Source organism: Anarrhichthys ocellatus, unplaced genomic scaffold (assembly GCF_004355925.1).
Source record: "Anarrhichthys ocellatus isolate YVR2014 unplaced genomic scaffold, GSC_Weel_1.0 scaffold77, whole genome shotgun sequence".
NCBI classification, from domain to species: domain Eukaryota; kingdom Metazoa; phylum Chordata; class Actinopteri; order Perciformes; family Anarhichadidae; genus Anarrhichthys; species Anarrhichthys ocellatus.
Genome location: NW_022280107.1, coordinates 1,491,850 through 1,518,970, shown reverse-complemented (window position 1 = coordinate 1,518,970; position 27,121 = coordinate 1,491,850). Strand labels below are relative to the sequence as shown.

At 43.5% G+C, this 27,121-nt stretch overlaps 1 protein-coding gene across 1 annotated transcript in view; it reads right to left on the bottom strand.

Moving 5' to 3' along the window:
* The window catches only part of LOC116398026 (aryl hydrocarbon receptor-like), a 31,688-nt gene that overhangs the window by 3,043 nt on the left and 1,524 nt on the right, over positions 1–27,121 (bottom strand). The window contains exons 2-10 of the mRNA XM_031874007.1: positions 23,543–23,730; positions 11,966–12,069; positions 8,938–9,027; positions 7,516–7,648; positions 6,184–6,317; positions 5,744–5,946; positions 5,417–5,526; positions 3,098–3,239; positions 1,191–2,802 (exon numbers count right to left, since the gene is read on the bottom strand). Of these exons, the coding sequence (XP_031729867.1) occupies positions 1,191–2,802; positions 3,098–3,239; positions 5,417–5,526; positions 5,744–5,946; positions 6,184–6,317; positions 7,516–7,648; positions 8,938–9,027; positions 11,966–12,069; positions 23,543–23,730 (2,716 nt within the window). The remainder of the gene's footprint in view (positions 1–1,190; positions 2,803–3,097; positions 3,240–5,416; positions 5,527–5,743; positions 5,947–6,183; positions 6,318–7,515; positions 7,649–8,937; positions 9,028–11,965; positions 12,070–23,542; positions 23,731–27,121) is intronic.

Genomic DNA, 27,121 nt, shown 5'->3' with positions numbered 1-27,121 from the left:
GTTCTCAGCAGTATGGCACCATTTGTGTCTCCAGTGTTTCGTGATGAGATATACAATTTAAAAATCAAACAAAAGTAAAACAAGCATGTATTTTTAAAATAGTGCTCGAAACGGGTGACTTGACGTAAAGTATATACCTGTATTTTTTCACATTGTTAATAAATCACATCAATCATATTAAATACAGCAAACGTTTCCGCCGTAGTAAAAAGAAAGGGAAAGAAACGAGTCAACTCGAATGACTAATCTTTTTTCTCCAAATACTACAACATATTAAACTGTACTTCTTGCACCACTGTTTGCGTGTTAGGTTGAGAATCTCTGCACTGCATCTCTTCTCATTCTGTCCTGCAGAAAATAAAAAACAACAGTGCAGCGCTTCCATCTTTTGCAGGTCGCAGCACATCCCGTGTTTTTAACCTCTGAATATTTGAGCAATGACCCGAAATGAACAAAACAAACAAGACACAGATGTAGAAAAAAAAGACAGCGCTGTTCCTCCTCTCAGGCCTTTTCCTCAGAACTATCGTCCTATTCTGGGTTATAGACATAGGCCTGATACACAACATAGTTATTAATATAAGTTGATTCAAGTGTGATCCATAAACAGTAAGATTTAATACCTTTTTTTATAATGAATAATGCATATTATTCATCGTTGTCAGGGATCATAAAACGCTTTAATCAAATTGCAGAACATCTCACTTAAAAGTCAAGATACAGGCTGAACATCAGACATGGTGACAAGCCCCAAATAATAATTCCACTATAATATTAGACCAAGAAAAGCAACACATTATCATATTTGCGAAAGTCGAACCAGCAAATGTTTGGTATTTTTACTTGAAAAAATGACTTGAACGATGCCAATCATTTTCTTTTCATCAATGAATCCATTGTTGAAGCTCTGTTGGACTGACCCCTAGAGCACCAGTGCTAGTGTGGCTAAATACAAACAATGTTACCAAAGACATAATGACAATGATGCATTATTCTTTGTAACGTTTTGAAAACCAATCCCCAAACAGCATTTTTAGCTAAGAGTGCGAGAGGCATGTTGAAAGTGCCAAAAAGCCAGAAAGTATACCTTTTGATATTATAGATCCTTATTAAACATACGATTTCGAAAACTCAAGAATGAACTGCCAAGTTCAAACCATAACAACATGTCAGCATTTCAGCATCCTCACCTTATTGGGACCGGGGTCATGAGGGATCTCAGAGGCCACCATGCCATAGTGGTCCAACTGCCGGCAGGGCTTGGCCACTCCTAGGATCTGCTCCAGGGAGGCGTTGGGGGGAGGGCACTGCGACAGGCTGGAGATGACCTGCGCCAAAGGAACTGGGATCTGCTCCGGCTGCAGTTTACGGTTCATCCCCTGGAAGGATGAGACTGTGGACTCGGCCCCGCTCTGTTGTCCATTCCTCCCAAACAAACCACCTCCGCTCATGGTGTAATCCGCATCGTCAATATCAGGCATGCTGTAATCCATGCAAGAGTCTAGCGAGGGGTTTGTCGGGGGTTTTTGGCCGTTCTCTAGGCAGGAGGTGCCTCCCAGACTCTGACTGAATCCGTAGTCCTGCCACTGGGATTTTCCCGCCACATGCTCCGTGCTGGAGATGCCACACAGTCCGTTGAGGTTGGCTGCCTTCTGATCGGCACGGCACTGCTGTGAGAGATGGTTCTGCACCCTGGGTATCTGCTGCTGCTGAAGGTAGCATTGATGCGTTTGCTGCTGATGAAGCTCTCCGTCCAGCTCCGAGGCCTTGCCATTGAAAACAGTCTGTTGCGTTTTATAGTGTTCCAGTTGTATCCCTGCACCGACTGGAATGTCTTGGGCTTTCCATTGTCCATTGGTGATTGATTGATTTTGCCCCAGCAGCTCTCCGTTAACTACGGTGCTGGCCAAGTGGTTGCTCTGCTGGTTCCTGTCGTGCACCACTTTATCTGGCCGCATGTTGAGGTGCTGCTGCATCTGCTGGGACAGCTGGAGAATGGGAGCGTGCCCCACAAGGGGAGGCTTATGGTGAGGAAGCTGCATTTGCACGTTAGCGTCAGAAGAGGCATTGCTTTCAGGTAGCGACACTGCGGTGGCTGTCTTCGAGGCAGAGCTGAGAGGCACCTGCCCTCGGTGCTCTGTGGGCTCCGTCTTCCCCTCTATGGAGTCGTAGATGTATGAAAGGATCTCATCATTTGTCAGCAGGTCGTCCAAGGTGGGCACGCGTTCAGGGTCCATCTCGACCCTGATCATCCGCTCGTCTAGCAGCATCAGCTCCAGGTCCTCGGCGCTCAGCCCCAGACCTTCCAGAGCTCCAAACAGATCACCGTTTGAGCAACCCCCCTCTTCCGAATCCACGACCCCTTGGCCCTCCAGAGAGAGGGAATCCAGAGTAGCCAGCAGCGGGTCGAAGCTGTTGCCCAGCTCCGTGAGGCCTGGACCCAGCACGCCGTTGCTTGGCTCGTCCCAGCTCCTGTGCAGGCTGGAGGGTTCAGAGTCTGAGAAGCCCATTTGCTGTCCAAAGAAGCTATGGAACGACATTTTGGGCTCCTGGGCGGGCTGGCAAACGTACACCGACTCATCCTGACTCATGAGCGCCCCGAGAAGAGAGCCAGGGTCCAAGCCATCCCTCACCAGCCTTTCAGTCCGGCTCTTCTTTGACTTAATGCCATTTTTGTCATGGCCTCCGTCTCTAAAGGCTGCTAAGGGATGGTTGGACTGGTAGAGCAGGGCCTCACCTGTAGCATAGGTAAAGGGTAGATGCATGGAGCGCTTACGCAAGTGTTCTCCTCCCTCTTCATCCCTATAAAGACGGAAAACATGATTATTGTCTGGACACAATTCATTTATTTAGGATGCTAGCTTGCCCATTTACCCAGTCTGTGTCCCATCATAACTGAAAACTATACATGCTTCTATTCATAGTTTTCACATGACTGAATAACTGAGCTAAATTCCCTGCATAAATCAGATTAAAACACATGGGAAACTATAATTTGTTCCCCTAGAAAGTTTTATATTATATCAAGGAGCTAGAAGTTTACTCTGCCTGTCTTTGGTTGGTTTACAACACAACAGAAATGGACAGTAAAACATACAGGAGAGGCCTCTGGGTGGCGATGATGTAGTCTGGTTTGCCGTTCTTGTACACCAGCCTGGCGTTGGCCTGGACCCATTTCCAGCGATTCTCCTTGGTGAGGAGCCTGAACACCGTCAGACCACTCTCTCCAGTCTTCATCACTACAGATATAGGACACAAACACACGTATGATGACTGAACTGCGTGACAAAAAGTATATAAACCCGCTGAAAGCATTTTATTTCAGCAGTGACAGAGTCCAAAACTGTAATGTTGCACATTGGTGGTAAAATCCAAGTATCATTTATCCAGTTCCCAAAGAGATTTCATTAGGGTCAATAAATACTTTTGCAGAATTTCCTTCATTGAATTTCTTCCAATCTTTAATATCTGCAAAACTAAAGTTTTCCTCAAGAATTTAGAGTAACATTCAGCGAGTAATTCATATAAAAACGGTCATTTTGTGGCTGAAGTTTTCCTTTAAGGGGAACTAATATTAAATGGAAAATCAATCAAGAGAAATCCTGTAAATCTTTGGGAACAAGTGGAAGCTGTGGCTTGCTGATGGCCGGTTACGCTCTGGCGGATCAATGATGAATATCAGCAGAAATGTTCGTTTAAATGTGGCCAGTAGTTCAACGTTCGGCTGAACGGAGGAAGTTCTCGTAGCTTTAACATCTTGATTAAACCACACGAATGGCTGCACTACCGTTGACCTCCGAAGTGTCTGTGTGTTGCTGTATGGATCATCTCCGATGCTTCGCTCAAGCGTTGGATTTGTGGTCTCTATCCTCTCCTCTGGGAGCTCTGCAGTTTTGCTAAATCTGCTTCGTAATCCAGCGGGATTATTCACGAAAGCTGTCTGAACTCTCTGACTGGGTTGGAGCAGACCTCCTCAACTTTTATCAACGGGACTAAATTTTAAAATGGTTTCTGTCAGATAAACATCCAAGATGAATGGATTGTTATTTCTAATTCTCTCTTCGTTATAAATCAGCAGAGTGGCTGGATTTGGCATTTTGTCCTCAATATTTTGCATGTAAGAAAGATTTGACGGTTACAGTGCATCCCACATAACTGCCTCCAGACTATCCAAAAAAGGATTTTTATTTATGTTACTCTATAAATTATTTCCCAAAGAGATTTCATTAGGGTCAATAAATACTTTTGCAGAATTTCCTTCATTGAATTTCTTCCAATCTTTAATATCTGCAGTTTGTTTAACTGAGAGGAAACTAGAGGAACGAGATCGCCTGTTACCTCTGCCTGAATGCATTTATTTGGTCTGGTTTATAAAGTATTTAACACGCGTGTATGTTTACAATAACACATGCATAAAACTAAGTTGTGATTAATTGAACGTATATCTGTTCTACATGGCTGGTTTACCTCTTCAAGATAATATAAGGTGATGTGGAAATGTCGGCAAAGATGGTCAGAAACATTCGCTCTTCTCGTGATTTATAGATATGGCTTGTTGGGATTTTTTTTTTAAAGTGAGTCGGCAGAAAAGAAGTTTGTGAAACACTGGACTAAAGTGTCCTGACATGGATTAATCAGAGGTGAGCTTGTCGTCTAAGGTTTCAAGGCACTACCCTGGTGGCCTTATCCTTTCCTGTCAGCTCTCTACTGTCACCGTCTGATAAAATGAGTTGCAAAGTGTCGACACTTATCAAAGTATTTGGAGAATATTTGTGTGAGTTTATGCAGACCTGTAACTCAGGATGTGGCAGCATAACAGAAGAACTACGTGGAGAGAGTTGCCCTTTTGTCACTTCAAGATCTTTATATTTATGTTAGAGAAAGCTTTTATTGTCATAATTTGATGTGACAGATTATCATTTAATAACATGTTAATAACCTGGTAATAGACCTGAATGTAGTAAAAGAAAGTGTTGCACACTCTGGCTCCAAATGCACTTCTCTTTTATTCAGATAAAAAATAGACCTGAGGTTTCTGTGCGTGTCATTTATTATTATTTCTTTGACATTTTATGACTTTATTTATAATTTATAATTCAAGCCATATTATCTGCCCAGAGAATTGTTTTTGTTGCTGCTGTTTACATTCCTCATGATGCAAATTAAAAAAATGCACAACAGGAATGCACTCCTGTTTTTGTTTTATTTTGTTTGTCATGTTTTTCTTATGTTGTGCATCCCTGTGTTGCATAATGACAACAAATGATGCTTGAATCCTTTATTAGAAAGATGAAAGGGAACGAAGGAGAGAGATAGATGCACTGAAGTCCTCCGGTCGAGACTCAAACCGCGAACGTCGTGGTTCCCGGTCGGTGTCTCGACCCCTAAACCACGGTGGCGTGCCAACACAACTTACTTCTGACATGGTTCTCCGCGCAGTACAACATATCCGCTGCATGGATGAACTGATAGCCAGACCCTCGTACCCGCAGTTCAGCCTCCGTGTACCCCAGCACGATCTTCCCCCTGCACAAAAAAAAGACCATGATTACACAATGACACATCATACATGATACACAACACATCTTACATCTCATCTCAGATCTTCTTCTAGGAAGTGTCTCCTACAATAGAACATTCTGCTACGATTGTTTCATCATCTCTTAAAATTTCTCAACAAGTCAAGTGACAAGAAGATATTTGACACTAAGACATGCAAGGGATGTTTATGTGTTAGTATTACTTTGCATCGCAGGCCAAAGGTGTGAAGTCCAGCTTGTGTTTGGTTCTGAAGATCATGTTCTTGGTCCTGATCTCCAGGATGGATGGAGGCTGCAGAGGAGTCGCGATGGCGAAAAGGGCGAGCTGAGGTGGCGCCTTCCCTCCGTTCTCCTGCCGCTGGTTCTGTCCGTGCAGGAACTTCAGTCTGCCCTGGATGTTCAAAGCCTGGAGGGAGACAGGAAAACAGATCAAGTCTCTGAGAGACTGCAGAGCCCCACAGGAGCTTTGGCAAAGGCCTTCATCTGATTAATGTTTCCATGGATATCACAATAAATGTGATGGGGTTGTATTTTAGGAAAATTGGTATTGGTGGAAATGATGGTATATGGTGGAAGAGTGGACTCAACAGTCCCCTCACAGACCACCGATATTGACTAGTCACTCTCTCGTGTGTGAACCTACCAGGAAACCCGAAGAGTTGTCCAGGAGGCAGCGAAAGCGACACATGAAGCTCCTCTCCAGGAAGGACGAGTTCTCTGGGGGAAGCTGCTCGGGCTTGTAGGTGACCACGGCTGAGCTGCTGTCAGGTTCCATCTCTGTATTTACAAAAAGAAGACATGCGGGGCCGACGTCAGTTGCAATGACAATATGAAGTCAGTTTAACTGGAGAATTTGGCAGTGAGCTAACAATCCACAACATCCACTTTTGAACAATGCAATCAAAAAAATAATTTCTCTCGAAATGACACCCAGGTCACATATTGGGTTTCATTTTGATTTGTGGAACAATACGGAGGATACATCTTAAAATGAGATGTGCATGTGCATGTGCATGTACGCAACACCTCTGAAGCAGTGTTTCTTGATTCCTGGTATGCCTAAATAATGTCACAAATAAACTAAAAAACTAAAAGCACATTTCAATAAACATATCATGCCGCCCACTGCATTTGTTCTTGAGCTGGACTTTAATCTTGTCTGATATCATCAGCTGCCCTTCATCACATAAAGCAGACTTATGTAATGAGGCCTGGAGCGAACTGTCTCAACACACCAGGTGGCAGCGTTTGTTGCAGCTGGTGGAGGAGGAAGACTGTGAACGGCGTCTCGGTGCAGCAGTGGGTTAGTTGAGTCAGAGCTGTGGGTCCTGGTCTAAACACAATGCTCAGAACCACACAGACGTAAGCAACTTAAAACCCAAATACAGATCTGGGGCCACTTTACTTCCTTAGCCACACTGAAGATTACAGAGTCATGTGACTTGACCTGAGCATGGTCTTATGGCTTAATGCCTCAAACTTAACCGTCTGATATTGATGTCCAAATGTGCATGTTCACACAGGCTGTGGGCTACAGTGGAGCGCAGCACTATTTTTACACAGCAATTTAGTAGAAGTTTGCAATTAAGCCGTCATAGATTTCAGATATACAGAGACTTGTAGGAAGTTGTGATAATGCAAAAAGAGGAATCGATGCATGTTCAACCAATGCACGGAAAATACCTGCATGACGACCACAAAGTGACACAAAATATCAACATAAAGAGGCAAAAGCATCACAAAGTCTTTATGTCTTGGGGCCAGTTGCCACAAAATATCTGCAAACTGTACAGATTTAACCGCCCTTCTGGCATTAAATATTCAATTGCAGAAACACGACTAGGAGCCATGATGAGACAAAAGAGAACCTTCATCTCAACAAACCAACTTCCTTGCCAATATAATACATATATTTTTTGTAGGATCTCTCAGTTTCTCTAAATAACAGTCTCACGTAGGAGGAGAGAGGCGTCACCTTGGGGGGAGTCCTGGGTGATGGCAGGCGCGGCAGCAGGAGGAGGATTCAAAGCCCAGTGCAGGTTTCTCCTGAGCTCCTGCTGGTCCTCCGTGTGGACCAGCTCGTACACACTCTGGTGCATGACGTCGGTCTGAGAAACGACAACGAGAGGAAGAATTAGCTCGTTACATGCAGGATGTACGCAAGATTATACACCTGAAAAATAACTAGTACAGGGATTTAATGTATACTGACCTCAGTCAGAATGTACTTATAAATAATATTAATAATCCAAAAGCAACAAACCCATCATAGAAATACATAATATCAGGTTGCATGCTTGTTGGTTTGGTGTTTAGGGTGTTGCATGATAGTAACTAGTAATCGGAGTGTACTACTCTCATGTTTTTGCAGTCACAGAGGTATATGGTAGTAGATGTAGCAGCAGCATTAGTAGCAGTAGTCCCACATGGGTAGACCCTCCCTGTAGTGTGTACTTCTTGGAAACACGAGTGCTCAGGTAAACACTCAGCTGTCAGAGTCTCAGTGTGTGCTGCTCTGTTCACTGCGGCCCCACCGTTGAGACCGCCGGCTCGTGCTAAAGGCTAAGCTATAAATAGGTCAGGTCCTGTTGCTGGTGTGTGAGCCCCTGACTGTGCACCACGCAGAGAGCAGACCGATGGGTCAAACGAGACCCCCGAGCCGCTCCCAGCAGATGCTGCACGCAAGGCTGCCACCCGGACCCGGTCTTTGGGTTTGTAAAACAGAGCCTCTGGTCGTTTAAGATGATCAGAAATGTGCATCTATAGGTTCTACAGAGACGAATCAAAGCTAGGGTACCCGACACACATTCCCATACCTGAACTTGTGTATCGGCCGATATTGAGTATCAATCAGATACCAGTGTATTAAAAAAGAATACATACACACATAGTGACGGCTATGTGGGCATGATGATGGACATGAGACGGACAAGGTAGCCGAGCTAGCTCAAGCTAAATTCTTATACCTCTAGCTCATGAATTTAGGGGTTTAAAGGCGTGCCAACATTCCAGAGGCTTCAGGAAGAATGAGAACTAGCCTGCCTGCATATTTAAACTGGAATGGTATAGCTCGTATGCAGCTCATCAGTAAAAAAATATAACAAAAAAGGGACAGTACATTTAATTTATCCACCAATAAGTAGCCATTGTTGTTTGCTATATCTGTCAGTCACATGACCCTCTTCATGCTCATTATAGCAGACCCTCGTGACTGATTTTGGAGACTCCCCAGCCCCTCCTGGGGGGGAGCGGAGCTAATAAATACACACTGTTCAAGCCAGGTGCTGGAGGTGTGTGCGATGTAGAGGCCGAGACCACAGTGGGGGATCTCTATGTCACTTTTTCTCTTTTTTCTGCTACAGCATCAAGTCAGAGGTACAGACATAGAGAAGAGTACCTGGTGGAAGCCCAGGTAGTCCTGGATGGTGTGAGAGGAGTAGAAGATGGTCCCACCGGCTGTGAGAACCATGACGAAACCGTTGAGAGCCTGTGGGTCAAACAAAGGATGCAGACAGTTAGCAGAGGCATTCAACTATTGTAGTTAAGAAAATGGAAAACACATTGTAAGAAGCTTTGCCTGCGCTTTCTTCCAGTGAGTAATGATCGACCAAAATATTATACATGAGGAGGTGGTTTGCAAGTGATCCTGATGAATGTCGCTCATTTCATCAACAAAGAGACACAGAACAACCACAAAATACACAACATGTCCTAAAAAAAAAAAAATCACAAAACATCAAACGGCCGTAAAGAGACACAAAACAACACAAAGAGACACAAAAAGACACAAAACAACACAAAGAGACACAATGTGCATGCGGGCCCCTGAGCAGGCTGCCGTATTCGGTGACTTTGGACTGAAAACGAGTCGGTTCTGCACTTCGATATCAAAGACGTGAGGAATATTGTCACAAAGTGTGCATCCAAAACAGATACAGTGAATCACAAACCTGTATAATGGAACAATGTTGAGGGTAAATATCTTTTTTTGTGCCCAGATGCAGACCATTAGTCAATGAAGATATGATATGAATTATTTAATTGGTGTAAAAGGTAAAAGAATTTGTATAAAGTTCCTCAATTTGTTAGTAACAGCAGCAGAGTGGAGCTTCAGGTTCGTAATGTCGGAGTAGATTGGAGCACTACAGTAGAATAAAAGCTTGGATCTTTAAAGGAAGTATAGTAGGAAGGAAGGAAGGAAGGAAGGACATGAAAGGAGGAGACCAGGAAGGAAAAGGAGGAAGCATGCTGAGTGAAATGGAGCACACTGAGTGTTTCTCTTCAAAGGGGAACAGCTGGTGCAACGTTTCCACCTCACTAAACGCGCCATGCCCTCCCTCTGTTTACCAAATGTTACCACACACACACACACACACACACACACACACACACACACACAGGCAACTGTCCACACACATCCACTCAAGCACAGTCATCTCTTTCCTAAACCAGAGATGAGTAATGCTGGAGATGTTATCTTTTTGAGTCACCACACACAAACATCCAAATGTCAGGTTGAGCGTTTCACACAAACAGCCACCGAGCCGGCGCCAACTTCCGTCACATGATATCACTTCTTCACTTCCTCATGTTGCACTAATCTTGAAATAATCTTAACCTCTTGTGTAATTTCCCCACAATGTTAATTCAAATTTAGGAAAAGAAGACAATGCTCTGCTGCTGTGATGTGCAACGCTGTGCGACCGTCAGAAATGAGGCCATATCTTTGAATACCAGATATTCTACTCATGTGCACTCATCAACCTCCCGGCTGCAAGTGATTGGATTCAGTCACGAGCGTGAGCACGAGAAGAGCGACGGCTTACAGATTTATTTTGCATGAAATAGAATAAATTCATGAGAATAAAGATCTTTGTTGTCAGCTATTGTCAACAATGACCAATTCTGCATGTTTGTTTTCAATAATGAAGAAAGAGTAAACCATAATTAAAACTTTCTGCCATGTTTCCTCCATTTTCTGGGTCTGAATAATTGATGCGCTCACTTCTCGTTTATAATTCACCAACGTCTGATGTGAAGAACAGCAAGGAGACCGACTCAGACTCAGACTCAGGCTTCAGAAATATACCTCGCATTCCTCAGCATGTGAACCGCTCGCCTTCCGTCTCCCCTCTCATCCCAACTGAGGAGGAGGAGGAGGAGGAGGAGGAAGACCCTGTGGAACACTCACTCGCTTTTCCTCCAAATGAGCTTTCATTTCTCATTACCAGCAAGCCGGGGAAATGCGGGCTTATCATAATAACGAAACCTCCCCCGGTCGGGTCGGGGCGCGGCGGGCAGGCTGTTTCCTCTCCTCTCCTGGAATGCCGTCGCGATGCACATTGGGAGGAACTGGACTGGAAAATCAATGACTCCGGCGGATCCCAAAAAGATCTGGCAGCCGGCGAGCTCGCTCTCCGCTCAATCCCACGTGACGGTGCAGAGGCCGCGTAACCGCCGTGAACCAGAAGGGATTGTTTTTACTCTAAAGCTGTTCATCGCCCTTTCCTTAGAAAAGCTCAACTGAGACCTGGAAGTCTGGCAAAATGTTTCAAATAGTGAATGTTGTATTTTACAAAGAGATGATATCAAATTATGATTATTTTTTAATTCCATTTGCTCCTTATGTTGTTTGTCTTATTGAACCCCAATAAGTTTCAAATGAGAGATTATTAAATATCTGAAGGTCCTTGAACGAATCATGTGTCACCGAATGAACGCTTCTGTTAGGAAACAAATCTAAGCTTAAAATAGTTTTTATAGTATATAATAGTTTTTTCTTAGGTGGTTGCTTTGTTTAAAATGTACTCGACATGTCTCGTAAAGCTATAAAGGAACTTCACCGTGGTCACATGACTTCACGTCGCTATACCGCCAAGCTGAAGGCGAACCAGTCGGTGTGATGACGTTAAGAAGTCTCAGTTAGCCACAAAAATAGGACCAAAGTTGTAAAAAGAAAACTGACTGAATCTTGTATTTGAACCACAAACCATGCTCTACACGTCATAGCTCTGTTCAAAGGAATCCATGTTTAGGCAGGACTCATTTTGTGATAAGTTATCCCAAACATGGAGCTCTTTCAGATTAGGATGCGGCAGACAGCGGCAGACGTATTGAATGGTAAGCTGCCCTGAGCCTCTGAGCCTCGGTCATTGGCCTAAATAGATTTTGGGCACTTGTCAGGAAGAAAAAAAAACCCCAAAAAACAAAGTGAAAACACGAGAGAGGTCCAGACACACAAACTGAATCAGAGCAACTAATCGCTGTCCTCTGAATCATAACGAACGTATCAAACTTTGGCTGTTTTGGGGAAAAGAAGCGTTTGTGTTCGCAGCAAACAATCTGTTAAAGAGATGATTAACGATACATGAATGAATGTGACGTGGATAGAAACAGAGAGAGAACAACGAACACGGCTCTAATACCTGCAGCAACAGTTCGCCTTCAGGAATCTTGGCCTCCGCCGCCGCTGCTGCTGTTTTGCTGTCGTCATCGTTCACGGCAGCTGGAGTCGCTCCGGTCAGGGTGACTGTAGAGAGGGACAGACAGGGAGGAGGAGGAGGAGGAGGAGAGGGACAGACAGACAGACAGGGAGGAGGAGGAGAGAGACAGGGAGGAGGATGAGAGAGACAGACAGGGAGGAGGAGGAGAGAGACAGACAGGGAGGAGGAGGAGAGAGACAGACAGGGAGGAGGAGGAGAGAGACAGACAGGGAGGAGGAGGAGAGAGACAGACAGGGAGGAGGAGGAGAGGGACAGACAGGGAGGAGGAGGAGGAGAGGGACAGACAGGGAGGAGGAGAGGGACAGACAGGGAGGAGGAGAGGGACAGACAGGGAGACAGACAGGGAGGAGGAGGAGAGAGACAGACAGGGAGGAGGAGGAGAGAGACAGACAGGGAGGAGGAGGAGAGAGACAGACAGGTTTTAGTCCTGTGATGATGTTTGCAAAGCACTGCTGCGACTGTCAGATCGCTTTATGTTTAGTGAGCTAAAGATGCTGCATGCAGGCCCGACCCCGGCTCCTTAAACATTCATCACATGTAATCTGAAGGTCTACTTCGCCAAATCCAGAGCTTTTGTTTGGTCTAACTTGCTCACATCATGATCTTTATGTCAGCAGTGATCTACAGCAGAACAGGGAAACAAATCTCTTGTTGTTCTTTCGCTCTGCAGCCCTGAAGCTTTACTCACCGAGCACAGTTTGATGCATACTGACTGGAGTGAATGAATATTAGTCTTTTACATCCTCAACACTGAATCTAACTACATGAGTTAAAGGGAAGCGTAACTATATCGACATACTTCATATGCTAAACGAATTGATGAGAAATCACAGCTGTTGGAGATATAAAAGCTTTCTGTCTTTCACAGAAATAAGTCGTTGCCACGCTCAAGCGAGGCAACAGTTCCTTTAGGCGACACGATATCTGCACTTTACAGCCCCCCCGCTCCCAGTCCTTCATTGGCTGGTGGCCCCAGCTGTTCTCATCCTAATGGGAATTCTCCTTTTTCCCCAGCGTGACATCAAAGCAGTTTTTTCTTTCTCTGTGTTGTTTGTGTCCCAGCAGGCTTCAGAGGATGCAAATGCAAGCCAGCAGCACGGAGCTGACACGACACATGTACACAAGTAGGAACAACACACAAGCACTGGGTGTTGATGTTAAACTGTTAAATCTAAGATAATGTTTTTAGGAAACTCATCATTTCCTAGCTGAGAGTTCAGAAGAGTAAGACAGAGAACTTCTCTCTTTCTGGCTTTGTTTGGGAAATAATGGATTCTCTATGTGCATTTTATTAACTTGTTTGCTTCTCTACCAAAATGTAATTGGTCACAAAAACAAGCCTGGATGTGTCTCAAGAGGCAGGTTTACAGAGTTATCTGGAGAACTCTGCTGAGAAAACACTGAACGGTTACTTCAGTCCAGGTTTAAGTGGATTCCAGATAACTCAGAAAAGCCTCTTCTAGGAACGGATCCCTGAGCGTCGGATCACTCTCCGCGTGGATCAAATGAAAGGTGCTCAGTTGTGCACAATTTTTACAATCTGACTGCCAAATAAAGAGTAGAAGAATACTGCAAATGTGAACAATGTATGTTTCAAATGACCTGAAACTAAGAAACATGATCCTGTTCTTAAGTCATAAACACAGCAAAGAATATTTAGATCAGATAATGGATCACCAAATTCATTGTTCTCACTTGCCTCTCAGGGCTCCCGTATGTAACAAAAACTAAATATAAAATGTAAAGTGTTGTCAACCACTGCAGACTCATTGTGTTCGGTAATAACTGCAGCTGAGTTATCTCCACACTTTGGTGCTTTTGTCTCATTGGTTTCGTAGAGGATGTTTGGACTCATAAGACAATAATTTACTTTTCCAACAAATATCCCGATATCGATTACTTGAACGACAATCCAAATGACTGATTGTTTCTCCAGTGGGAAGATTTGCTGCTCTTCTTTGAGTTGAGATCTTTCAGTATTCGGACACTTAGCTGACAATAGATCATCGGCTGATTCATGACAATCAAGTAAATGTTTAGTTGCAGCTGATCTCATGAGAATCATTTGCTGTTTCTCTAATGTGAGACGATGAGCTGAGAAAGAGAGCAGTGGTCGGCCACGTTAATCTCTGACCCCTGCAGGAGCACCGTGCTGCGACCCGCGATCACCTTTGACCCCCGAGTTTGGTGTATGACATGATTGGGTGACTGGGTTCTGGGTCAGATCTTTTGTTGTCTGCAAAGGGGGTTAACAATGAGTCCATCCGAGTGTCGGGGCAGACACCGGACAACATACGGGCTTTGTTCGGAGGGTCCGACGGGGCTCGTACCTTCACACGAGGCACGGCTTTGGATCGACACCCCTGACCTTATTCCCATACACCTTGGGTCGACTCTTCGGAGGAGAACAATGTGCGACTTAATCTAACGCATCGGTGAGGAGATGCCGTGGTGCAACACATCGCGAGATATGTCCTTCAGTTTATTAACAGCCAGGCTTCTTTGTTTGCATCTCCCTTTGTTCGCTGTCCGTCTCCATGATCAGCTATCACATATTAAAAAGCTTGAGACAATTATCACATTTTGATTGGTCATTTATCATTCAAAGAAGATGACCTTTTCCTGCTTCCAGCTTCTTAAATGTGAGGGCTCAGCTAGAAATAGTCCATACGTCATATTTTTGAGTTTTGCACTGTTGGTCGAGTAAAACGAGTAATCTGAAGGCTTAACGTTGGGCTCTACTGTAGTGCGCCCTCTTCACTACTTTGCAGCCCAACTGCTTAACAATTATTATTTTCTCATTTTTGAATATATGTATTCATAGATGTACTCATGCATCCTTTAGCATTAGCACAATACTTTGGAGTATATTAACTGTTTTTGTGTACTACCTGCCAAAAGTGTTGTCCCCTTTCATACGACTTATTACTGCCATAAGAAACACAGAGTTCAGAAATCTATAATGTCCAAAAATAAAAAGTATAATGTATAACGTACAGGCAATATAACCGCTAATTATTACACTTTTAGCTACAGCCCGACACCGCTCCACGGAGAGCCAGACCTCCTGGGGTTTATCTCACAGGGGGCTTTCACTCCGCTGGAGGCTCAGACCCAAAAAACATTTAGCTCACTGCAAATATTTATCAAATATTTGGCCATTTTCAATTTGTCCCATAATGCTATTTACAACAGGATTAGCGGGGATGTTCTGTGCTTGTGCCGCCTCAATCCCCTGCCCATCCTTACATGCCACCCTGGCCTCTTTCCAGAGCATTGTTACAGGTTGCTGTGTACCCTCGATGACAACGAAACACACACACACACACACACACACACACACACACACACACACACACACACACACACACACACACACAACGCTGCCAAAAAGAGACTTAACAAAGCTTTTGCGACCAATCACAGGACAGATCTGGGATAAAGTGTTACTTAACACCAAAGAGCCGCTGTTAAAAGCAACACTTTCTCTTCTCTGTCGCTCATTACAGAGTTATTTTAAGACAGATGTAGTCGTGCAGACTTTAGTGAGCTTTACAATGCGGCTCAAGCTACAGTGTGAGTATTAGTATTGATATGGTATGTCTTTCTTTATATAACTAATCAAATTAAAAATAATCCGTTATATATAGCCCTCTGCTATATATATAGGCCTCTGCGTACTGTTCAGTCGGTGACGTATGGGAATTAACTTGTTTGTTTACACCACATGTCTGAATCATGAAACCGTGCTATATTTGGACAGCCTTAACCCAGCGTATTAAGCCCTGTAGAGGGGGGGAGGGCACGGTGACAGGGACCCATGATGTTGGACGTCCTCATCCGCTGTGTTAATGTTGACGATTAGAGGACACGCCCCTCCCACATCGCCCATGCTGTACTGGTTACACAGAGGAGGAGCTGCGGTTTGTTTTGGAGCCATGCCAGGACCGATTCAGGCCGTGAGGACGAGAGCAAAAGAACAGAATTACTTTTACTTTCACGGAGGAGAAGGCCGTCAGTCATTTGTGACCAAACACATCACACTTACAGACTATATTTACTGCACTGTCTGCTGGGTTTGCTTTTTCCTCCATATTACTGGTGACTTTCACATGTGGGTCATGTTTATTCCCTTACTTTTTGTTTCCTCCTCTGTGCCTCGATCCTGAAATGCACCTGCAGAGAGTTTGCATGCTTTACCTTTTTAGGTCACACTGTAGGTTTATTTAACTTTCTGAAAAATGCATTAACATATATTTGACTAATGCGTCAAAGTAGTCTGTACAATAGAAAATCAACTGTTACTCTCTCCATTAAAATAAAACAGCAAGCTCTTGACCTGATTGAATGAACACTTGTATCTGCAGGTCTGTCATTGGTCATTGCTTTCTGATGAAATGCCTGCATAACTCTCCACCAACATGAGTTTCTGAATCATTAAGAGATGAGCAAAATGCCTGCAGCTGCAGAAGCATGCTTCATTTGAGGCCTGCAGCGCACTGCCTGGTTTTAGAAGCTGTATATTTGAATAATCAGAGTGACTCGAACAAAAAAATCAACAGACAGAGTAACGTGACAGCGTAAACAACTGCACCCGTGTTTGTTTTTCCATGAGCTTCTTTTAGCGTCTCTCTGTAACCAGGAAGTCTAAAGTCACTGCAACACGCTTTAAAACCGTCTGCTCAGGTCAGGTGATGATCTGTAACATGTTAGCACCGAATTAGGAAGTGCAGTTCAGGATGCTGACCGCGTGGAGGAAGCACTCTGGATGCAGATCAGCTGTGACAACTGACATGCAGTTTGTGTGCGTTGTCGTTTCACAGCTCTGTGCTGTTTAACTCAACCAGAAGAGAACTCAACGGGTTGTGAGGTACAAATATGTTTTGAGTTGAACGTTGGAGAACACTTACAGCTGTTCAGCAGGTACATTTACTAAAGTACAGCGCTTCACTACACTTTTGAGGAATTTGTACCGTATATATGTTGAGTGTTTTAATTTTCCGCTACTTTATACTTCTACTCCATTATATTTATCTGATAACTTTAGTTATTTTGCAGATTGAGGCTAATAATTAAAGATAATCAACAAATAAATTATGATGCATTGTTACAGGTTAAGATAATATAAAACTTTATTGATATCCGGGGTGAATAATTCATAAACTACCCTAAAGAATATAAAGTCATTTTCCACATTTACCATCTGCAATTAAAGATGAAGACATTAATGCATGAATAATTATAATCCAATAACAAACCTTATGAAATATGCCACTCTGCATAATAAGTACGTTTTACTTTTAGGACTTGAAAGTATATTTTGGATGCACATCCATTAGTTATTAAAAGATGTGAGTGCTTCCTGCACCTCTGTTCAGCAGTGCTATGTTATGGGTAAGTCTCCCAAATGTTTATTTTCTAACACAGAACGTTTCAACATATCATTTTTCAGAGCAGTAATTTGTCAGGATCCTAATCTGCATCACAAGAACTACACTGTCATCACGTGACAGAACAAAAGCGTTCAACCTCTGAAGGTTAACAAGCTACACGGCAGCGATTGTGTTTCTCCATCCCCTCGCTGTGCAGGACGAGGAGAGCAGAACCAGCGACCGTGTGCTTCAGCATGTACACACACCGTGCGGTGCGGTGCGTGCACACGGTGTGTGTACGAATGTGTGTGTGTGTGGTAATTATTCTACCAAAGTGTGAATGGCAGGGGAGTAAATATAGAACGTTTCAATTCCTCCACCCCCCAAACACTGCAGTAAATGAACACGCGATGCAAACATACCGCCCCCACATCCACTAACATACACATGGATGCATGCAACACACACACACACACACACAGCCACACATATAGAAGCTGAACATGAACACGCGGTCACTAATGCATGAGGGGAAAGCACGCACCCTGTGCTGCGTTCGTGTCTCCCGAGGTTTCTCGATCACATGGTTGCATATTTGCTTATGGGAGGCGAATCCAGATAGGTGGGAGGAGGAGGAGGAGGAGGTGAGGAGTGATGGGATTTGGGGCGGGGTCACTACTGATTACCAGGTTTTCCCCCTTTGGTGGCCTGCATTCCTCACTGTGCCGTATCGTGATCAGCGGGGCTGGGGGATGGGGGTTAAGCCCTGTAGGGGAAGGACGGAGGGAAGGATGGGCAGAGGGAGGGAGGGGGGGAGGCAGGGTCGTCATGAAGGGATGACCCGCTGATGATCATGTAACCCAGATAGCTCTGCCTTTCGTTTGTGTGCACATAGATGACCTACAGGAAGGAGGGGGAAGGGGAAGTGGCTTTTTCTAACAACAAATCATCGCCTTCATTCAGACCAAAACAGAGATGTAGGTATCATGACATGTCACAAGACTTTCACAGCAGCTTACATAACCGGTCCTAGAGCAGCAGCAGTGGCGGCGGTGGCGGCCTGCTATAGAAAGGCTGCAGATATTTCCAGCTGTGTGCCAATTCTCTGCGTGCCGTGTCATTGGCAGCGACGTATGCACATTCGTTTCATTAAAAACTGAGTTATTCGGCCTTGTTTTCTCTCAGACATCAGGCCCGTAGCAACACGTTCTGCAGAAGAACCCACAGCAGATGAATTTGAGTTGATCGACATGAATTCAGCTGCCAGTAAAACGTCTCACAAGAGATGCGGGACTCAACTTTAACATAGCTTCTATTAAATCAATCTACAGCGTGCTCGCTGAGCGTACGCGACAAAGCTACATTCTACTAGGATCAGCGCAGCGTTTTACATAATTAATTTTCTATATTCATGTCCTGATCCAGCGGGAGTTGCGTAACGCATGTGATGTGCAGGTCCATGTTTGCCAGCTCTATTAATGGCAGACATTTGAAGCCGGTGCTTTTATAATGGATATGATGGCCTACCTTATGGAAACTTGTGAAAAATTAATATCTCCTGCTGCCGCTGAGAGGGCATGTGAAACAAAAGAATCAAAAGTGGCGGGGTCAACATTTTAACGAACAGGTATCACCATGATGACTGACATTAAGGCAATTTGTACTGACATCTGAATTTTGGATGAAGCCAGGTTCAAAATTCTTGCTTCATGTTGTTGACGTATTAGAGTCAAACGTTTTCCACAGAGGGGATTTGGGATATTTCAACTTTTGTTGACTTTAGGAGAAATCTACAGACACAAAATGATTTAAACATTACAGCCTTGTGCTGTATGTTGACACCAAACACTAGTGGAAATCAGTTAAAAACGTTGTACACCTGGTAAAATATTCCAGGTATTTTTTATTGACTTTCTAGTAAAACCAGAAACACTTTTTTGACACTATTAAACGATATATTTTGACACTATTCAAGCATTCCCACAATAACCTGCAGCGTTACACACACAGCCAACACCAAACCACAGCAAAGTGAATCCCTCTGCAGTCACAGGGATTATTTCTTCTAATCTCCATCTATGTTTACAATAGAGTGCATCTCACAACAGACTCTCCGCTGTGGGAACATCACAGGATTAATCATAATTTCATGTCCTGTAGCACGTCAGTTTTAAACAGCGATACACCAACTACGGTGTTATCTGACGCTCTGAGCACAATCATGACCATCTGACATGCGACTGAGAGAGAGTTTGGATTCTTGCAGCCTGACGAGAAGAAGAAGAAGAAGAAGAAGAAGAAGAAGAAGAAGAAGAAGGGATCCAGTGTGAATGAGGGCAGGAAGGAAAAGGGACAATCAAGAGGTTTGGCAGCTGCAATAGTGACTCTTCCAAGAAAGCCAGGAGTGTTCTTATTGGCTTAGTTGTGTCATCCAGGATCCTGTCAGGGTTTTCTCCACCGTAAACACTCCCACTACGGAGATGAACCGCTGCTCATCTGCTGGAACTAACAATTAAGAAATCCATAATGGCAATGCTGTCATCCGCCATCTTTTAATGCAACATTCAATGCTGTGAGATGTGAGAGCTTGGACCAATACACTGATGGTATCTGACCAGTTGGGTTTTACTTATGGTGGTTGTGTTTAGTTTAGTAAAGATGGGTACCTTTCACACATAAACAAAATAATACATTTGTGACATAACCGGTGTTAGTGACTGGCCAAGCATTTTACTTCAGTCTCACTGCTAGTTGTTGAGACGTCTCTCTGGACTAGAGCAGTGTTTGATGGGAATCAGCACAAAGATACAAAAGAGACAGATTAGATGAACAAGAAACCAGTGGCTTGCTGGATTTATTTCTGAGAGATCCGTGAAGAACGTGACAACCAGCTGCACTGCTGCTATTCTGTACACCGGGAGTTGAGGGTGGACACTTTACCGATAACACTCAAAGGGATAGTTTGGGTCTTGTGAAGTGTAGTTGCATGAGGTACTTTATCTATAGTGTGTGAGTAGATGGCTGTCGGCACGCCCCCAGTTTGGAGGAGCAGACATGAGCACCTGTACGCCAGCAAAGCAATGTACTGCAGTGGACAGGGACATCAGCCAAACATATTTCAGACACCTAAAACAAGGCCAACTTTAAAAAAATCAATGCAGTTTACATCTACGCTATATGTAGAATATTTCTGCCAGGTTACTTTGCCATGGGATAGCTATAAAGTATATGTTTCCAACAGGAAATTGGAGCTGGTATCTATGCTTTCTTAGATCTCTCTCGTTACCTATCAAAAAGAAACGTTTGGCGAGAGCATAGATGGATACAATGGCTTCAGTTCCCTGTCGGAAACAGCTGTTTCAATGGCAAAGAAAACTGGAAAACGATATTCCTTTACATAAATATACTGCAAAAGAACGTGTTATGTTGCCTTTGTTCTTTTATGTCACATTTTCTTTATTAAGCTGAAAAATAACTGCATTGTATTTCAGCTATTAAAAACATGAAAGGTGACTAAAGATGTCAACCGTATTTTAAGTTTCAGCAACCACAAGCTGTTGTCGCCGGCCGAGCAGCCACTTTTAACACTCAGCGTCGAGCCCTGAACATAATTTCCACGTTCGACTCGTCGACTCAGCACAGTTCTGCCTCTCACGTATGGAGCATAAATGATCCAAAAGGCAGACGACAGCTGTGAAGACGGTTCTTATGGCTGAAGAGCAGCAGCCTCACACCACAGAGTGGGGTGATCCCAGGGTTATCGGTTTTAAGAGAGTTCACGCCCCTCTCCTCAGACTGGCTGAGAGGGACGAGCCCTATGTAGCTCCTGATAATAACAAAGATGGCAGCTGGGCTGGATAATACGTGTCAGCCCAGATTAGCCGGGGCTTTTGTTCGACTCCTACGACGTGTTCAGCTACACGCACAGCCATGACCGTGAGTGTTTTGGGCCCAAAAAACAAACCTTGTCGAAATTTAGTATCCAGCAAGAGAAACACTGCCCAGCACAAACAGTTCCAATGCATTGTACTGCTGCGTGTAGGTGAGCCTCCCCGAGTGTGGAACAGTTCTTCTGACCGTCCAAACAGAGCCGAGGGTTGAAGCAATGGCAGCGCTCCCAGAGTGTACTGGAGCTAAGTCATCGCTCCGCAGACCGCCCAGTATTTTATACCTCAGACGAGCCGGATTCACGCCGTTTACATGCAACAACAATGGCTGACCACGGAGACGGCCCCGGAGCATCGGGCCCCCTCGGGGTCCGCAGAGCGTTCCCCTCCGCGGAGCTGCAAGAGCCCTGAGCTCCTTAATTACTTAGAGACCGTCCAGGAAGTAGGCTAATGCAGTTCGACAAGAGGGCTTGTCTATAGGCTACACTTTGACCTATTGGTGCTGAAATCCATTATCAATAATTTACTCTGACAGGACGAGTAGCCGGCGAATTATTCCATATGTTATTCTAAATTTCTAAATACAGTAAAAATAGAAAGTGGGCTTCATTTTGTTTCCTCAGGGCATCAGAAGCCTCTACGTATACACAGCATGTGAACCCAGCAGTCACACAACACACATCCGCCCAAAAAGACACGCGTCACCGGCGCTGTATCCTGTCCGTCTCACCCCAAACTGCCATCTCAAAAAAGCCGCTGCCTTAAACAAACATTGCTCTACCTCCATTTCATAAATTCTTTAAACTCCGGGGTTTCTCTCAATTATTCATGCTCCACAAGAGCATCCGACGGCCGCATTGCAGCATTCTCCGTGAAAGATCACCGCCTAAAATAACAATGGCTTCCCTCTGCATGGTAGAGACGACCGTACAACGGCCATCCGTTGGCATGCAGCTCTCTCTTTCTCGATGCCGCACAAACACACACATGCACAGACGTGGGTCTTTATGAAATATTGAGGGGCCCTTCTCTGGGATGAAAACATCTGAATAAGGCGGCGGCTGGTCGCCACATCTCTGGTTTAATGAGGCGAGCCGTGAGATGTGGGGGAAACAAATACAGAGCGAGCGGCTCGGCTGTTGTGACATTCTCGTAATGGTCGAAGGGACCAAAGCAACAACTGAAGGCATTTGCGAGCAGCCGCTTCCCTTCACGTTTTGAATTTTTGAACATCGTATGCATGCGTTTGTTTACACTACCCGTCCACACTCTCATTTAACGTCATTATTTCCAGCTTTGTATCTGTAATCTCTGCTCGTCCAGCGCTTCCTGTCCCACCTGACTCTGCTGAAGATAAGAAGCGGACGTGATCACCACGTGACGTCACCCATTGGTTTGTGGACTGACGTTTTGAAGGCTTGAGTTTGGCATTTTGGCCGTCGCCATCTTGTTTTTTCATCTTGAAAAATTACAGTTAACTTTCTTGAATTGAAAACACACTGTAAAAGGGTTAAAGTTGTAAGACGAAGACATGGACGACTCCCAGACCGGTGGTAACGACCTGTCAATCACCGTGTAGCCCCGCCCTAAAGCATCCCCTGCTTTATGGTCTGTGTGACTCTAAATGGACCATAATGTACTAAATGAACATCATGCTGTATTGAAGAAGACTTGAAACTAGAGATTGAGACCATAAACTCATGTTTACAATGTTTACTGAGGTAATAAATCAAGAGAGAAGTAGAGTCATTGTCTCATAGACTTCTATACAATTATAATTATTAATTTAAGTGATTATGTGATAAGGTTCATTAAGATGTGACAAGGTTCATTAGAATGAAAGAAGACAACTGTGGGATTGCCATAACATGTATTTTTTTCACTTATGATGGAGCTTGGCTAGCAGTTTCCACTTGCTTTCAGTCTTTGTGCTAAGCTAGGCTAAACCCATCGCAGACCTCTCTCTGTGTGCTGGACACATACAGTAGCTCATTAATTTGATATCGATCTTCTCTGAGTTTCATGGCACACGAGACGATTTCCCAAAACTGTCCAACTAATTGGAAACAGGTTTATGTGACAGATGCGATCAATGCGTCCATGTGACTGCTCTTATGCAAAAGGACTCAACCGAATAGCAAAACACATCAATAAGAGAAAATCCAACTGCATGATGAATGATATGAAGTGACACAGCCATTCCTGTTGTACGCACAGCAGTAAAGATTAATTAGATTTACCAGAGAAGAAGTTCTTGGCCCGCAGGTAGCTGACACTCAGGCGGAGGATGGAGAGTTTGTCCAGACTGGTGGTGACCTCCTCGGGGAACGGCAGCAGGCTGGCCAACCGCTCCAGCTCCCCGTTCAACCGGTCTCGGTGCCGTTTGGACGGGTTGGACTTGGCCCCTTCAGTCGGTGCCTGCTTCACCCTGACGGACGTGATAAACGGAGAAAGAGGTCACAATAAAATCAGTAAATCATAAATCAGTAGGCACCAACAGAGGATTGGTTTGCCTTGCTTTCATTGTGGCGCCGGGAGGACATTTTGGGTCAAAACAAATGTCTCCTACAAAAGTCGGCAGAACCGGAGTTTTTCCTCGAAACTTAATTGACCATACAGTTTTGTTTTATGGGAATGTCATTTTTAGGAGACTAGGCTGAATATTTTGGGGGTAAAGGGACAAATATAATATAGAATATTTTTGATGGGGAGAAACAGGCAATGTGAAATAACCTTAATTCATATAGAGTGCTGCAGGGATGACATATTGTTGTCGGCCAAATTAGCATTCCTTCCACAAATGGATTTTGGATTATTGCAGAAAATAATCTCTGTGGCAAACAAACGTTTATGATACTTAACACATTTTGTTCAGCAAGATAATCTTCAAACATAAACACCACTTTTATGATGTTTTAAAGCCTGAATAAAATGTTCAGGAGTACAAAGCTAACGTTAGGCTGTAAAGGAACTCCACCACGGTCACATGGCTTCACCACCACTAAGCTGAAGGAGGACTAGTGTTAGTGAGGACGTTTAGTCGTCTCATTTAGACTCTCCTTAGCAACCGCCTTTATTTTAAGACACTTAAACGCTTCTAAATTCACCAGAGAGGTATTTACTGACCTCTTCTATATCGTAGAACTAAACATTAAAGTCTCTTGAGCTTGTGTTAACCACAGACCTTATTTCAGGCGTCTAACCAAAAACAGATTGAAGAAATGTATTGACTTCGAGACGAGGGAAGTGGATCTGCAAAAACGCTGACTCATTTCTGGGTGTTAGGACTCGTTCCAGCTGCACTCTGTTTGATCAGCGTTTCCCAGTCTGACCGGAGTTCCCGAGCAGCGATTGGCTGTTTTAGAGACTCCTCGGCTCTGATTGGGTGTCTTTTATTGCAAATAAGGAGCAATAAAAGGAGGCTTTTTGACAGACTATCCGTCTCTAATGTCACAATATAAATACAGTTTGAACTAATGTGACAAAAAGATATTTCCATTAAAGTTACCGAATGTAGCTTAAAGTGAACCACAGACCTGGACAAAACCCCAGCTCAAACTCAACAACAAACATTTGATCATTTGATGACGTGTAGCAGTGATTAGAGATGCACTGATCGATCGGCAGCGGATTGAAACCGTCGTTCTTTGGTGAGAAACTTGAATTAATACAGTGGTTTGAAGGAACTTAAATAAATATTAGAGAAGGAATTATGACCTGTTCAACTTCTTAACACTAGCCAATTGCAACTTATATAATTAAAACTATGAATGCCATTATTCTCAAACAATAGAAAAACTGTTTCATTCCCTATTCGTTTGAATTGTGTGTTGTTAAGCAAACAAGTAACGGAAAACATTTAGAACGGTTTACGCTGACTTCATGATGGTGGAAATGATTTTTTTTGGGATGGTGATGGAAAAAGTTAGTCCGCAGCCTCGCTGTCAATTAAAGCTCTAAGTAAGAAAATGTTAATCGGCAGGTCAAACTTTTAAAATAATCAGATCTGGCCAAGAATATTGCAAAAAGTGCATCTCCAGCACTGACTGTGTTCCCAAATGATTTCAGTAAAGTGAGTTCAGACTCTGATCTGTGTTTGATTGGCCAAGTCTCTGCATGTCTATATATTCTTATTATCATTATTGTTGTTTGATAATTACTTTCCATTTATTATCTTTAACATTAAAAGTATTCTACGGTATTTTACCTTTTTTTCAAGTTACTAACCATCATCTACAACAACCACAGGGTTTGAATTGAATTGACAGTTTATAGTCCATAATAAACAGTTCCTCACTGGGTCTGAGATCTCAACATAAACTGGATGAAGAAAAAACATATTTCTGCTGCACAAATTTAGATCTAGTATTTTCTGTTTGTCTTTAATAGTGAACAGCTTCAGCTCCTCTGGGCTGTAAGAAGAGTTGAAGTTCCTGAGTGGAACTGCTCACATCCTCTGGGGACCATGATAATCACATGCTGTATAAACACAGAGGAGGTTGTAATCAGACAAAGATTGGTTTAAATGGGTCACAAGCCAAAGAGGTTGGACTCCACGTGGCAACACACAGATGTGGACCAAACATATTGCTGATTGTGTGTAACCTGCTTCAGTCGATTCTTTGTAAAAAGATCAGACAAGAAGAGAGCCTTCAATGAACCGCAGGGGAGAAAACCAGGTGTTGCAGCACAAAGACCGAAATAAGTACAGAAAAAAATGAAATGAAATGAAAATACGGACCAAATCACAATTTTAACCATATTAAAACCAAATATATTCAGATAATTTAAGCATGTTCTGTTTCTCAACAGAACAGAATGCATTGTTTTGTTGTTGTTTACAAACATTACTAATGTAAAGAAGCATTTAACTGAATCGGAAAATATTAACAAGTTAGATTTAATTGCTGTCTTTTTTATTTTTTCCACAAACATGAACAATATAGCAGCAATATGATCCGACATAGTGTGCAGTTCATGTACCACGACACTCAGACACTGACACATGAACATCTGTTTATACTGTACATAATGGATGTCGGTGTGTTTGACCTGCAGTGCTGGTTAAACACACATGTGTGGATACAACTAGGATAAAAAAATATTGTATCATAATTAATACCTGGATTTTATATATTTTCCCCACTCAGTCTATAAGCTGTCATGTCATTTGATCAAATGTCTTTCATGAATTACCAGAGTACAAAGTCATGTCTCAAAACTGCACGTTTGATCTGATCAACAAACCAAAAATTTAAACGTTGGTCAATCTGGAGATTTCAGCAATATGGCTGCTCAGGTGGCAGACATTATTATTTTATGGATGTTATGAATAAATTGAACCTTGATATGAAAACACACAAAAGAAAAGCAATAATTCTTCAGATTGTGAAAACTGCAACCAGCAAGCAATAAATCCATCAGTTATCAAAGCAGTCACTGATCAGTGTGTGTGTGTGTGTGTGTGTGGGAGAAAAGCCTCGTCATGAACCACACCTCTACACTGACCCTGCTCTGACAACCTGATCCACTGAGTCAAATCTGAGCTTCTCTGTAACCAAAAGGTGCCTCACCATAGTCTGAGTCCATCATGAGTCCGTCTCATCACAAGAGGATTATGGGAATTTTTCATTTGTGCTACTTTTGCAAACACTGAGTCTCTCTCTCTCTGTCTCTTTTTTTTTAGGAATTATCATCAGTTTCTGACATAAAACATTCTCCCAGATTAAAGCATTTTCAATGGAAACCGTCTCACTGCCTGTAACATGTTTCACTCGCAGGATATGAATTACTAATGATAAAATAAATGACTTCATCAG